General features: G+C 36.3%; 1 protein-coding gene across 1 annotated transcript in view; it reads right to left on the reverse strand.

Moving 5' to 3' along the window:
- The window catches only part of SMAP1 (small ArfGAP 1), a 77,032-nt gene that overhangs the window by 17,060 nt on the left and 45,669 nt on the right, over positions 1–14,303 (reverse strand). The window contains 1 exon segment of the mRNA XM_009333245.1: positions 9,044–9,128. Coding sequence (XP_009331520.1) covers positions 9,044–9,128 — 85 coding nt within the window.

Genomic DNA, 14,303 nt, shown 5'->3' on the forward strand with positions numbered 1-14,303 from the left:
GTTAGTATCGTAACAGCATGAGAATAATTAAAGCTGCCCCATTCCCTCCTACCCCACCCCCATCAAAGACACATTCAATTTCAGAGATAAGACATTTTTCAGACTGTGATATCGTTCAGATTTTGTAAGGAGCCCTTTCCCTAAAAAGATGGTATACTAGAGTGCTTCAGGGGAAAAAAAACCCAACAAACCAAAACACTTAAAGACTTCCCCAAGGACAGCCACGCCAATTTATCAGTACACCGTATTCATTTTCAAGTGTCTTTTTCAAGCACACCAACATTTTGAGTGAGAATTTAAATAGATGTCTTACTGAGAAGGCCCCAACTTGGTAGCCGTGTATCAGGCAAAATACATTGATCTGGGTTCTTTAATTAAAATTTGTATTTTAGAATCCATAAAGTTATTCTTGATATGCTAATTTACTCAAGGGTACATAATTAAACTTTGCATTAGGGAAAAAAGTCCATCCTTCCCCCTTTTTCAAAAGTACTTTGCACTGACTTTATTTTAGAGCTCCACACGAACACTCCTGCCAGGCACACTGGGCTAATTATCCGTAAGAACCTACAGCTCTTGCTCTGTACAGAGTTAACCTTCTACAGCTTTGGTGCTTGCAAATGTTTTAACATGTGAATACATTTAGTGATCTAGGTGAAAGTGAGTATGTGTAGGACAAAAAAAGGGCTGAGGAATTACGTTTTTAAGGAGAATTGCAAGAAAATACTTTAAAAGATGTAGGGACAAAAACACCACAAAATGTACTAAAGGAATAGAGCAACCATTTCTCATATGATTTTAAGCTGGCCAAGAACAAGTGGAAAGTACTGGCCAATTAGTTTTATTCCTAAGCATATCACAAATGGATGCCATTACACAGAGCTCAACAAATACAAAGTTGAGTACAGATTGTGCTGAACACTATGACGACTGCACAGTATTAGCAGCAAACTTAAGAAAGCTTCTTTAGGAAAAATAAAAGTTAAGTCTCAAAGTATCCCATACTCACTGCAGAAGTCAGACTCCTCTGGCAGAACAAACTAGCTGAATTAAGTCGAAATTCTCTCTCTCCAACTGAAACACCACCATGACAACTGGCATGGCTGTTTATACATCACAGGAGGATAAGTATTCTAAAATCCCTAGATTACAGTACAATGAAAAAACTACTATTGAAATCATAACAGGATTTCTACTTAATGCTTTAGCATGTTTAAAGAACAAATTTCCTTCTAGCTGCACATGTTGTATCCACTGTTCTCATTATTCAGACTAAGTTTCTGTAAAGAAAATCTTAACTTATCTAGCATCCTAATTAAAGGATTCGGGTTTGTTTGTTTGTTTTAGAAGTCACACGATTACACATAGGTAGCTAACTTCAAATATATCCATCAGAAACTCCTGACACACATTTACAAACTAACATAGGAATATACTCCAAAGTTAAAACACAACAGAATACAGATCGCCATTTTTAAACTTTAAAAAGCATCAAGGACATAAAAAAATAGTTACTATATATATATACACACACACACTACTTTTTTTTAAGAAAAACAGTTACTTCCTCCTTTTACTGAACTGTAAGAAGTTATTTTCCAGTGTCCTACACCCATGATAGTTATCTGCCTGAGTGAAAAGATCCATTTCAAGAGCAGAGGTCAATCACCGGAATATCAGCATTAACAGTTTAGTGATAACACACAAAACATACGTCTTACTGCCACCGAGAAACTTATAAGGCTAAGGCAGATGTGAGGTTTAGGCATACTAAAGTTTCTAGAACTCTAATGAGGACAGAAGTGGTCTGATTAATTAAATACTGCATCTCGACTGTGCTCTTTACTAAAATCAAATCATAGGAAGCTTCCAACACTTATTTAAACTAACAGAATTCAATCTCTCACATAATTGCAACATTATTCCCCTTCTGCTAAAGAGAATTGCAGAAGATTCGGTATTTTATTTTTCTAAGTAAAAAGACATAATAGAACAAAAGAGTAAGTTTATTACTTAGAAAAAAGCTCTCCTTTTGCTCTCCTCTACTTTTTTAAGAACACGAATAACTGGCAGACTATAGCAAGATCTGTCTCCCTGCACGTCGAATATTATAATTTTTCATTGCTTTGTTCTGCCATGTGCAAACTCACTGCAGCTGGAGACTACCCTTCCTGGTAGCCCAGGATGTTGACAAGTTGGAACAAAACAGCAGAAACAGTAAGAAGCATCAGTCACTTCACCAGCCTGGAAATCACTTGACTGAAGAAACTATCACAGAAGACCGACAAGATTTTTGGCTGTTAACTCATACGAGAAGGCACTGCACTCTGAAACAATCCGTTCAGAAGATCACCACTCAGAGATGCCTTCTCATTTCTGTCTGCCTTCCAACTCCGCTGGAAGGTGGCCCCCCTTCAGCTGCCTTACATGAAAGTATTTATTTATTTTAAAGACTGTCACTGCTGTATATGTGAAAACTTGACACAGAAGTCACGAATGTCAAAATCTGACAATGTGGAACACATCAGAAGCTACCACCATCCATGCATATCCAGATTTGGTCTTACCGTAGAGATGCTAGCCTTTGTGCCTTAGTACGTATAGGAAATGTGGCACAGGTATAGCTGCTACAGAAACCACAACTTTGAACGGACTTTGGTATATGTAAAATCCCCAGCATGCTTTTTAAGCACTTACTGCACTGTTTTCATACAGGTAATTATGAAACAACCAAGTGGAAGGATGCTGGCTTGCAGTTCTTTGAGAGCTATATGCTTGCTTTTGTGACTATTTAAAGATACACAGATTATTTTATACTCTAATTTAATATCAATGGCAAGCAGACCCAGCAACAAGGACCAAAATACCTTGAGGGCAGGGATACACGAAGGACAGACGTGAGTGGCGTTCACGAGAAACTGAACCTCAGCAAATGTATTTATTGCCCAAACTTGTGCAAAGTTCGTGAGGATAACTATGCTGTCTGCAAGGACGAAGAAAGACCCAACCTCCACAAAGGCAAAATGGCCGTGGGAATGGCTTGGCAATATTAGATCTTGTATGCTAAGCAAACAGTGAGTGGCTTGAACAATGACCACAGGAGTGAACTAGTAATAAAATCGGCTGAGGTGGCTATGTCGTGATTTGACTTTGCTGGGAAGATTGCCATTCCAACAATTCTGAAACGCAAAGTTACAAACTCATATATGATTATGACAAAGCTACTTACGTCTTAGCTACAAAGGTCTTCTCCTTCCCTTATTTCTGTTCTGATGAATGGTAGTCAGTGGACAGCAAAATGACCATATGTATAATCCACTCCACCATTCCACCCACACCAGTGCTTTAAGAGATGTGCAAATAAATATACTGGCAAGTTAAGTAACAAGCTTCTTTTGAGGTTATTCTGTAGACAGGCAGTTCCAAAAACATCTCCCCAAAGGTTCACTGTTTCAGATAAATTTAGGAATGTACAGTGCATAATTTTCATGCAAAAGGATTGTCTGGAATTAATAATTTAGTGTTCTCGTTTTCTCAGTGAGGCACATGTATTATAGAAAAAAAAAATCTCTTGTCATATTTCAAAGTGGTTCAGTTTCCCTGAATGTAAAAAAGCTTAACAAATAAGACAGAAAATTTAAATGTAATCATTTACTAAAACAAGCATTTCACATATCGAGAACATTCACGGGAGAACACATTCGCAACAACATAGTATTTTTCAAGTATTTAATATGCTGCTTATAAATTAATAGTATGAAAACCAAAGGTTTTTTGCTAGATCGCATCTGTAAGTGTTATTGGTAATGTACATACCTTGCACCTCTCACTGAATTTTACACTAAAAAGAAATATTTCCCTGTCTGTATCAGTGCAGGAACCAGACATTTTGAATTACTGTTTACAACACAGTTTTAAGCCTGTATGAACAGTATTAATAGGTGATCCTGTCTTACAGATTTCTCAAAAATGTAATGGTTAGACTATTTGCATCTATTAAAAAGCAACTCCAAAAACATTTTTCCCCCATGAAACTACAAGATTCCAGAAAGAGCTAAATTTCAGAATATAAAAGAAACCTAACAGTGTTTTCACTCCAGTTTATTACTTGTAGCAGTATTAGTATCTTCATTTAAGTGTATATATATAGATATATATATATGCAGGCATACACAAACTTGTACTTCAATGTAGTATTTCACACTTCTTTATAGAGATTACGGATATTCTCAACTTCAATGCACCAGGCCATGGATTAGGACATACGTCTTCCTTTCCCTCCCCATTTTAAAATATTCCTGTAGTATAATAAAGATGCTCTGGTGGAGCTCTGAGTTCTAAATTATTCTAAGTATATTACCTTTCATTCAACTTTTGCTGCCTACCATTAAAAACTGTTTAGAAGAGGTGGGGTTTATCTGACAGAAGGAAACATGGCTGTAGTCCTTCCAGGGAACAGGTGAAAAACAGAATAAGTTATATAGGCCTGTCTGAATATTTTGAGAAATTTATAGTTTTAACCAACAGAATTCTTACCATGGAGACCATCACAGAATTACTTTGAAACAACTAACTTTTAATTAAAAGTACTTCCATCTCTTTCTGGAGAATACTTCATTCCTAGCTATGGATGCATTAGATGTGGCAGAATCCATTGCAATGACAGCGTAGGCAAGGCAGAGCTTCCACGCACAGTCAAAGAAGGTACTGTGGAAAGTCAATAGATGCTGTTTTTCATTGTTGCTCCTAGCTGTGGTCCCAAAACTTCTCTTCTTACATTTATGACAGTGTGACAGATAATATCCGGCTGCTGTCTGCCATACTGTGCAACAGCAGATGCTGCTTCTGCTTTCAGATTAGGGAGTCTTGCTTAATTTGACTGTAGAAACAAAAGCTATTCACTAGGATATAGTAAGTGAAAGTTCCAGTGAAATTTACCTTTATAGTGCTTTTCTGCATATATTTTATTAATGCCTGACACAACAATTACCAATTCGGTGCTGCCTTCTGTTATGAAAGCTTTCACATACAGCATTAATCCTTAGTATATTTATCTGTACCAACAGTGAGAATGACCAACAGAAGAGCTTCAAAGGAGCAGCAAGAAAGGAAAACAGCAAGAAAGAAGATCTGCTCTTAAACTTTGCATTGTTTGAAACTCATTTTCTATGGGGCAAAATATTTACAAGAACTTTGTTTCTAAGCTGCCACGTATTTTTAGATATACAATCATTTATGACAGCCATATTAAGACTTGCAATGGAAGGAGAGAAGATGATTTAAGATACATATGATTATTTATTAAACCAAATTATTAGAAAGGCAGCACTGAGAGAAATAGTTCAATACTTTAAACAAAATCTTGTGCAAAGATACAAACAAGGCTTTTCTGTCCCAAATTACTGTGGAATTATTTACTGCATTACTAAAATTTTATTTACTGCTAAAACCTTTGCAGAAGCGAAAAATCATTCATAGGGAAGCTATTTCTGTATGATACTTTTAAAATAAAATGTGGAAAGCCAGAAAGCTAACAATGCTGTCTGCCTCAAGTGGTTGTAAGAGTTTTCATTTTGGGTAGAAACGTTGCTTACTTCAGGATAATCTTAACATAGCAGCAATACTATAAATGTTAATATGTATCTATATATGCATATATGATATTTAGTACTTATAAATATATTTTTATTATTTCTTAAATGCAGCTTTCCAACTTATAACCAACCATGCTGCTTTGATATTTACTAGACAGTACTGACAAAAGTACGTTTCTCAGATATGCAACACTCAGCTACATTTCATACCATGATTAAGCTCTCAAAACTTCACAGAATTCCTTCAGAAAATATTTCCCCCACACAAGCAGATATACAGCTTTTAGCATATCATACTTTACCTCCAACCATGCCAGATGAATGCCCCACACATCACACTCAGTTAATAACGACAACATAATAAATCTTTCTTCTCCTGGTCATTCATTATAACTTACTACAATGGTTATTCCAGAACGTGCAATTGTCTATTTTATGAAGGGCACATCTAAACATGGTAAATGATGCAGAATATATAAAACGCACTTTCCTTCTTTCTGATAATTCTCTAAGTTTAGTTTGCAGAATAGTTTAAAAATATTTCATTTTTTCCTGTATGCTGAAATAATTTCTAAGTGACATACCTTGACAAACAGAATGGTCCAAAATTGCCTGTGTAATATTCCAAGAAAAGGTTCCCACTATCATACATAGGTATCATACAATTTTTTACAAGTATTTTAAAAAAACCTGTCTTTATTTACATCAGTCTGGCATAAGTGGTGACATCCTACTTGTAAGACAAAACCCCAAAATATCGAGCAGCACAGAGCACACGGTTAACACCAGTAGAATGAAAATACAGCACTGCCAATGACTTAAGTGCTGAAGAACTCTGGTTTATGTGCTATGACTTTCAAATTGAAAAAATGTTTCCCATAATCTCCCTATTAAAAATTAATGTTATAAAATCCCATATTATTGATTTTAGCATCAATTTTAAGTCCCTACATATTCAATAGGGCACACTCTCAGTGTGGACAAGATCCAACAAATTTTAAAAGCCACTTCAGTTTTAGCCTACGGAAATAGGCTCTGATTTCTCATAGCTCGGGAAGACAGGGAAGGAATTTGGGGTTGCACAACAAGAACACTAACACTATTGCTTGTGCAGAACATAAGAATATTCAGCTTGTACATGTCCATTTCCCCACCTTTCTGTGTGTGGCATATTTAACTAAAATCTACTCTGAATCAAAAGGCCAAAAGCTATGAATGTTTGATGATCCAGCTACATAAAAAGTGAATATCCAAACACTACCTTAAAAATAAACCCCCTAAACAGGAACTCAAGGGAACCACATGAATCTATTTTAAAAGGCTCAGAAGAAACACAAACATGATAGTACATTCACTGAGGATATCGTGCCTCTTCTGCTATTACAAGATTTAAAGACACAATTTGCCTAGGCATATTATCTTGAGAATTTTGCAATTTGTAAAGAAAAATAAAAAACCAATTTATTTTTAGAAAATTATCTTGTCTAGCTACAATTGCCACTGGGTAAGTCCTATCTCACAGGATGTTTACCTTCAGATGAGGTCACTATTAAAAACCCAATTGAGATGAAAGGAGCAATGACCCAAAGGTTAACCCCATACGCAAAGCTTGCACTGAGGCTTACTCAAGAAAATACTTTGCAAGAGGCTGGGCTGCCTTGAAAGCCAAAATTATTCTAGCATGAATTGTGATCCATTAAAATTACTTAATCTGCTATCACAAGCGATTCTGATCTGCCCTAGTAAAAGCTACTGCTGTTCTTCATTTGCAGAAATGAAGTCCTAAGAGAAGGAATCCTCATTAGAAACATGTCCACTCAATAAGAAGAATGAGCTATGCAATCACATCCAGTTTAATATTGTTTGATATGTCATATCAAACATTTTAATCAGCAGTGTGCCACTGCAGCAACAAAGGCAAATGGGATTCTGGGCTGCATCCGCAGGGGCATTACTAGCAGAGAGAGAGATGTGATCATCCCACTCTACTCAGCACTTGTCAGGCCACACCTGGAATCTGTGCCCATTTCTGGTCCCCACAATTCAAGAAAGATGTGGGCAGACCGGAGAAGGTCCAAAGGAGGGCCACAAAGATGGTCAAAGGGCTGGAGAACCTGCCCTATGAGGAAAGACTGTAGGAGTTGGATCTTTTCTCCCTGGAGAAGGCTCAGGGGCGACCTCATCACAGTATGCCAGTACCGAAAGGGCTGCTACAAAGAGGATGGAGGCTCTCTCTTCACAAGGAGCCACATGGAGAAGAGAAGGGGCAATGGGTACAAGGTGCACCGGGAGAGGTTTAACAGGTTCCTTCTACATCTATAATCTAACTTCTACTGTGTTAATTAAGATTTGCTTGCCTATGGTAGCAGATTACTTGGAATGAGATATGGATCACAACACATACATAACCAGTACCAAAACAGTACTTTACAGCTACTCTACGTCCAGAGGGAAAATAACATGCATTCTGAACGACAGTGTGAATTCTAAAACAGGGAAGACATTATTCATACCTTAAAACCAAAAATTAAACAACAACAAAACATTTTTCTACAAATTCAAGTTTTTAGAATATTTACATCTAAAAGACTTACCAGCCTCCTCCAATATCCTGTAAAAACTATGTAGAAGTTTAAGACTAACCATTATATTGATATAAATTGAATATTCTAATAGCCACTCACAACTCTCTCAAAATTTTCCTAACAGTGAACAATAAAAGGGATTAAAAATAGCTATTGTAATACTTCATTCTTCCAGTTCCATTTTAAGATTTTATCCAATGGAGAAACACATTTAGAGTAACACTAGATAAATAAGAGAGAAACTTTATGAATATGGCCTTCAACATGCAAAGAAAAAGCATAAAGACACAACAGTATAGCCAGACAGTACAAATTAAATGATTCGGGTCCAAAGCAGTTTATTTACAAGACAAATACACAGTTACCTACCAGTCAGAAAACAAAGGCGTATTAGATAAAAATGAATGATGGTCACAGTCAGTACACAACACTGAAACACCCAATATATTAAGTTTTATGAGAGGGTAGTCAGCTGCAGTTAGTTTACTGTTCTTTTTACTAATACAGGAATTTAATGATATAAGGTATTTTACACATACATAATTCAGATGACCTCAGCATTTTCATTAAGAAGTACACTTGTACCATAAACATTGAAATACCACAATCCACAAGCCCTTTGAAGATCACTTTGATAACCTCCCCTTCCCACAGGAGCTCATTACTCTCCTTAGCAAAACACAAGTACTGATATACACAGATCCCTACGGCATTTTCCTTTACAGTTTCAAATTCATATAGACTGAATCTTATGGTTTTCAAATTCAGCTAATTATTAGTAAGCACAGAGAAAATAAAAGTATATTTATTAAATATGAAATGACATATCTGTGACTGAAAAACAGGTAATTATGTATTTCTTACCAAGTCCTAAAAGGTCAATAGTGGGTTCTGATGACTTTTTTGGACTTGCTTTAGCTTCTGATTGCTGATCGTCTTTCTTCTGTGGCTTGAAAGGAAAAAAAACCAAAACACAAAACAAGTAACCTTTCTGAAAAAGATACAGTGCTTAAACAATTCCCATTAAAGATGCTGCTCCAGTATCAGAAATAAAAGCCCTTTTCTATATTTGTTTATTATAATGAATTTGATTTGTAATGAAATAAGTTGCAGTTACGGTCATAAGGAACACAGCACACAGTTGTAAAAAATTATCCTTATACTTTCACTGGTATGTAATCAATTTTTAAATAAATGTAAGCTCCAGGATAGGTTAAAATAAGCTGAAATCTTAAACCAAACCACTGCATATCACACACTAGGCAAAAAACTGGCCATAATTTGATTTATTGATTAATTTTAGCATCCAAACTTTACAGTTCTGCAGCATTAACGAGAAAAAACTTTTAAAGTTTTTAAAAGCTTAAATTTAAAAATTAGAAACTGACTAGTGGCACTATTTAGCCTTCCTGAAAAGAGCATCTGCAGAACATTCAGACTTTATAGATGCTACACACAGATGGACACAATCTGTGTTAATGGTCTTTTCCTTTGTAAACCAGAAGACAAATAACAGTATTTTTCTCCTTTGAAAAAGGGAACTCCTAGTCTTTTCTTGCCTAGAAACTTCAAAATGTAAGATGGTATTGACATGAAATTTGATTTAGAAAATGACTTCATAAATCTGTTTATAGTTCTTCTCATACCAGTGTCAGGCTGATCACCCGAATCCATCAAAACATCAATTTTTAAAATGAATACAAACTGGTTTATAGTACTGACATGACAAACGCATCCTCTTGCATGCATATTAAATGCATTTACTCCACACTTATCACAGAAACATGAAGTGGATTGGCCAATCAATGAGTACAGCCTTTAACTAGAACAGATTACCAAATAACGGCGGTAGAGCACTGTCAGGTTGGGCACTGGGCTGACACCAACAGAACCTGCTTCACTCCCACCTTTATCACCCCCATAACATGGCTTTGACAGAGTCACTGTGTCTCCTCCTGAGGTTGCTGAAGTCATTAAATCTTAGTATTTACCATTAGGAGAACTTTATAGTTCAATGCATGGAGAGAGTTCTCCTTATTTAGGTAACCCTTTACTGTCCTCTCCTGCAAACTGGGAATAAAGAGTAACAAGCTTGGTGTTTGTAAAGAGCAATGAGGAACATCAAGAGTATTCAAAGATGGCCCATGCAAACAGAAGCTTAACGTACTACTGACACTGCTCTTACCTGAGCAAGGCCCCACTGAAAACCTCCAGGAAAGAGCTGCAATGAACTGAACTCCATTTCTGCAGCTACAGGGAATGGGTATCTTCACACTCAAACTGATCCTTGCTAACCTCTCAGAGAAATACTTGCTTGCTCTAGCCAAAAATCCTTATGTTGACTTTACATACCTCGTTCAAGAACAAGTTTGTTTGGGCAACCGCCTGCGGGAAAAATAGTCCATGGATTCCCTGATTCTATACTGGATTACAACTTTCATATTTGAGTACATGGTCTGAAGAATAGCAACCTGATTCCAAATGTTACTCAATATTGCAGAGAAAAAAACCCTTATATTTGGTATGAGAAAAAAGTATGTTTTTTGAAAGTAAGTTTTTGCATATCAAGAATTTTTTACAAGTGACCATTAAAATAAAGTTTTCTACAACTGAGCATACCTCAATAAAAACTTAAATTATTCTTTCAAACATCAATTAGAATTAACAGTGAGCATTTCAGAACAGAATTTATCATAAAAATGTGCATGTTTGGTTCCTCTCCAACTCTAAGGAACACCACGGGTCACAGAAGCTGTAAAAAAAAGCGTTTCTGACATGTTGCTTGATTTCATAAAACTTGACTTTTTTTTGCTTAAACAGCTTAACAATTCTGAATATAGAATGACTTCTTTAAAACTGAAAAGCAAAACTGTTCGAATTCTATTAAATGTGCAAATTTTCATTACTCCAGATTAGGTTTATGATAACTACCTAAAAGCACAAGTTTGAAATAAATTAAAGCTTGACACGATTGGTTTAGAGTCCAAACTTTTTACAGAAACCAAAACAGTTTTGCATACATTAGTAAGAACTAAACAGATGGAGTTCAAATAGCACTCTCTTTTATTTAGTACTTATTACTGTAGCAAATTAATCTCATCATCTAAACTAAAAATTTAAAAATATAGTAAGAATAATCTACTGAGGACCTCTGCTTTGTCAAATGAACATTTTCTATAATTATTAAATACATATTTATGTTTCATCACTCTCTAAATAAGACAATGAAGATACAAGGTATAGAAATATCAATTTCTATAAAAATAAGATCCTTTAAGGTACCCTTTTCCAATATCATTACTGATTTCTTGATCAGCAGTTTCTTTCCCATTTTGATCCCTTGCCAGTATGTAAACTAATAGGTTTTAAGGTTACTTCATATTTAGCTACTTTAAGAAAGAGTGCAAAATTATTTTCAAGCTTCTTAGTACAGCAAATGTTTCTGGACGTTAATACTGCATTCATTTCTTTGATGGAGATTTTCTCCTTAAAGCAGTATTCAGTTTCTCCATTACAGCTACACAGTTTTCACCAAAACACTAACCTTCAGTCTGAAGAATGGAGGGGGGAACAAAAGCTAATTGTCACCTCACAATTTACCCATATTTCATCTGTACAACAGTGGTCATACAAAGCAATAATCAGCAGCTATCTGGAACAAAAAAAAAAAATCCTTCCTCTTACCCTTAATTTTGCCTGACCAAAACAAATGCCAGTTGCTGGAATTTCCTACCCTCCTGTCTGAGATTTGAACCAATTTTAAATTCAGTGTGCCTTTATTTCTGGTTAAGGTGTTGCACGCCACTAATGAAGGCTTTTGTGCAAATTCAGAAGATACTTGTTTGGTGCCTAAGGTCTGCCATGATTCAGAGATCTCTGAAGTCACCTACACTTCGGCATAAATTAAAGTTGGCACTAATGTGCTGAGTTAGAACAAGAAACCTGCATGCACACAATTAGTCTTAATTTAAGAATACCTAAACAAACCCCCTTTACCATGCTATTTTTTTTAGGACAGCCTTGTTCTCTCTTTGGCCCCATGGATCTTGGACTGTCTGCCTGCACTGTGGTCCACCTCAAGAAGTTACAATGAAAAGCAGTGCCTTACTGAAGTACTTACTCTGCTTCTATAGCAGATATTGTGACGTATTTCTGGGGCTGGAGCAGAGGATCTCCAGAGCTCCCTTCCAACCTAGATAATTCTGGCATAAACAAGATGTTGAAACTTTCAGAAAAGAACAAAAAGGGAAGTCACATTGGAGCCACTTAAAAGTTTCATTCCAAATCATAGAGAAATGTGATGTTTAATTTTTTTTTTTAGTAGTTTTGCTCCAACAGGACTCATACATGACTAAGCTTTATGTAGAGAGTGGTCTTTTGAGATGTTAAAGCTAAATATTGCACACAGCGAGCACAGAAGTGTGCAACAGGCAAAAAACGGCATAACAAGGCAGTGACATTTCTTAAACTTTATGTTTAATTTAGTGTTGTGCTTTATCTAAAAATTACTGCATTTTGTAGAGGTGCAATATAGCATGACAAATGCTTGGGAATCCTGCTGCACTAAGATTCATCTCAGTTTCTATTACTAGTCTGCTTGACTCCCACAGCAATTATTTTTAAGTATTGACACCAGTACTAGATAAACTATTCTTTGTCGAGTCCTTTGGAAAAAGGCTGCATAAAAATGGGAGACTAAGCAGCATTAAATAAACTAAAAATAGCAATAAAATCTGCTATTAAAAAGCCAAGTAGAAGGGAACAGGTACACAATTTTGTGCACTTGATTTTCAAGTGGAGCCTGCAATGTTACTGGGGCTACTTTTTTTTTTTTTTTTTTTACACAACATTCAGGACTGGCTTAGCAACATACGTGGTTTTATTAAGTGAAGTACATGGTTCCAGGATTCCTAGATATATTTACTTCAGGTTGTATATTAACAGCTTTTCATTCAAAATCATCTTTATGGTACTAGTACATTCTTCTGAAACACTGTTCTCGCAAACAGCAGAGCATCAAAACATCTTTGATATACAGGTCTTACATTTCTGCTTTTCACAGTTGTCACTAATGACCATTACACTATTCTTCAAGGTTGTTCGCACGTTGGAGTATCTATTGAAACCAAGCAATGTCCTCTGCCCTAAATTATTCTGGGATTACTGAAAACAGTTTTATTTGTAAATATCACTGAAAGAAACAGGCCAGAACAAGCTTCTAGGGAATCAATTCTTTTCCATCCTCCACATGATCAGCTTATTATCTAGTATGACTTGGAATTTTCCGCCTTAAGAAAAACTGAGCCCGTTTTCAAAAGAGCCACAATAACCCAAAAAAAAATCAGCAGGTATTAGGTACTTCTGCCAACTTAAGGAAGCAAATAAAGAATTAACCTTGCAACCTCTTGTAAGTATTTTCACCTATAAAACACATCTCTTCAGTAGAGGAGCAGGGACACATTCATTATTCGGATCCAGTGTGGGCATCATAGATTTTTGCAATCATGCAGATAATGGGTAACTGGGATACATTAATCCTTTGTTGTTTTTATTTTCCAATGCTGTCCTTTTAACCTTTTACCTAAGTACATTCTTCTGTCACTCCTATTTCAAGGGCAAGAAGGAAGATCCAGGGAACCACAGGCTGGTCAACCTCACCTTAGTACCTAGGAAGGTGATGGAACAACTAGTCCTGGAAACCATTTCCAGGCACATGAAGGACAAGAAGGTGACTGGGAGGAACCAGCATAGCTTCACCAAGAGGAAGTCGTCCTCGACCAACCCAATAACTTTCTACGATGTCATGACTGGGTTGGTAGACAAGGGGAGAGCAGTGCATATTGTCTACCTGTCGCAGGATGGAGCAAGAGTGCACTTCACTCGTAAGAGAGAAGCAACAATACACTTTATTGATATAAAACAGTGAGTTAAAGTGTGAGTTAACAAAGTTCAATGGCAAACACGACAGCGGTTTAACAAGATTTGATGGCAAGGTACACTTGATTATTTACTGCATAGAGGACAGGGTCAGACAAAACTGGAGAGGAGACAGTTCCGTTGAGTCGTGAGGTTCAGAAAGGACCCCCTTGCTTTCTAAACTCCTTCTCAGAGAGGAGTCTAGGTG

This window comes from Pygoscelis adeliae, unplaced genomic scaffold (assembly GCF_000699105.1).
Source record: "Pygoscelis adeliae isolate BGI_AS28 unplaced genomic scaffold, ASM69910v1 Scaffold57, whole genome shotgun sequence".
Lineage (NCBI taxonomy): Eukaryota > Metazoa > Chordata > Aves > Sphenisciformes > Spheniscidae > Pygoscelis > Pygoscelis adeliae.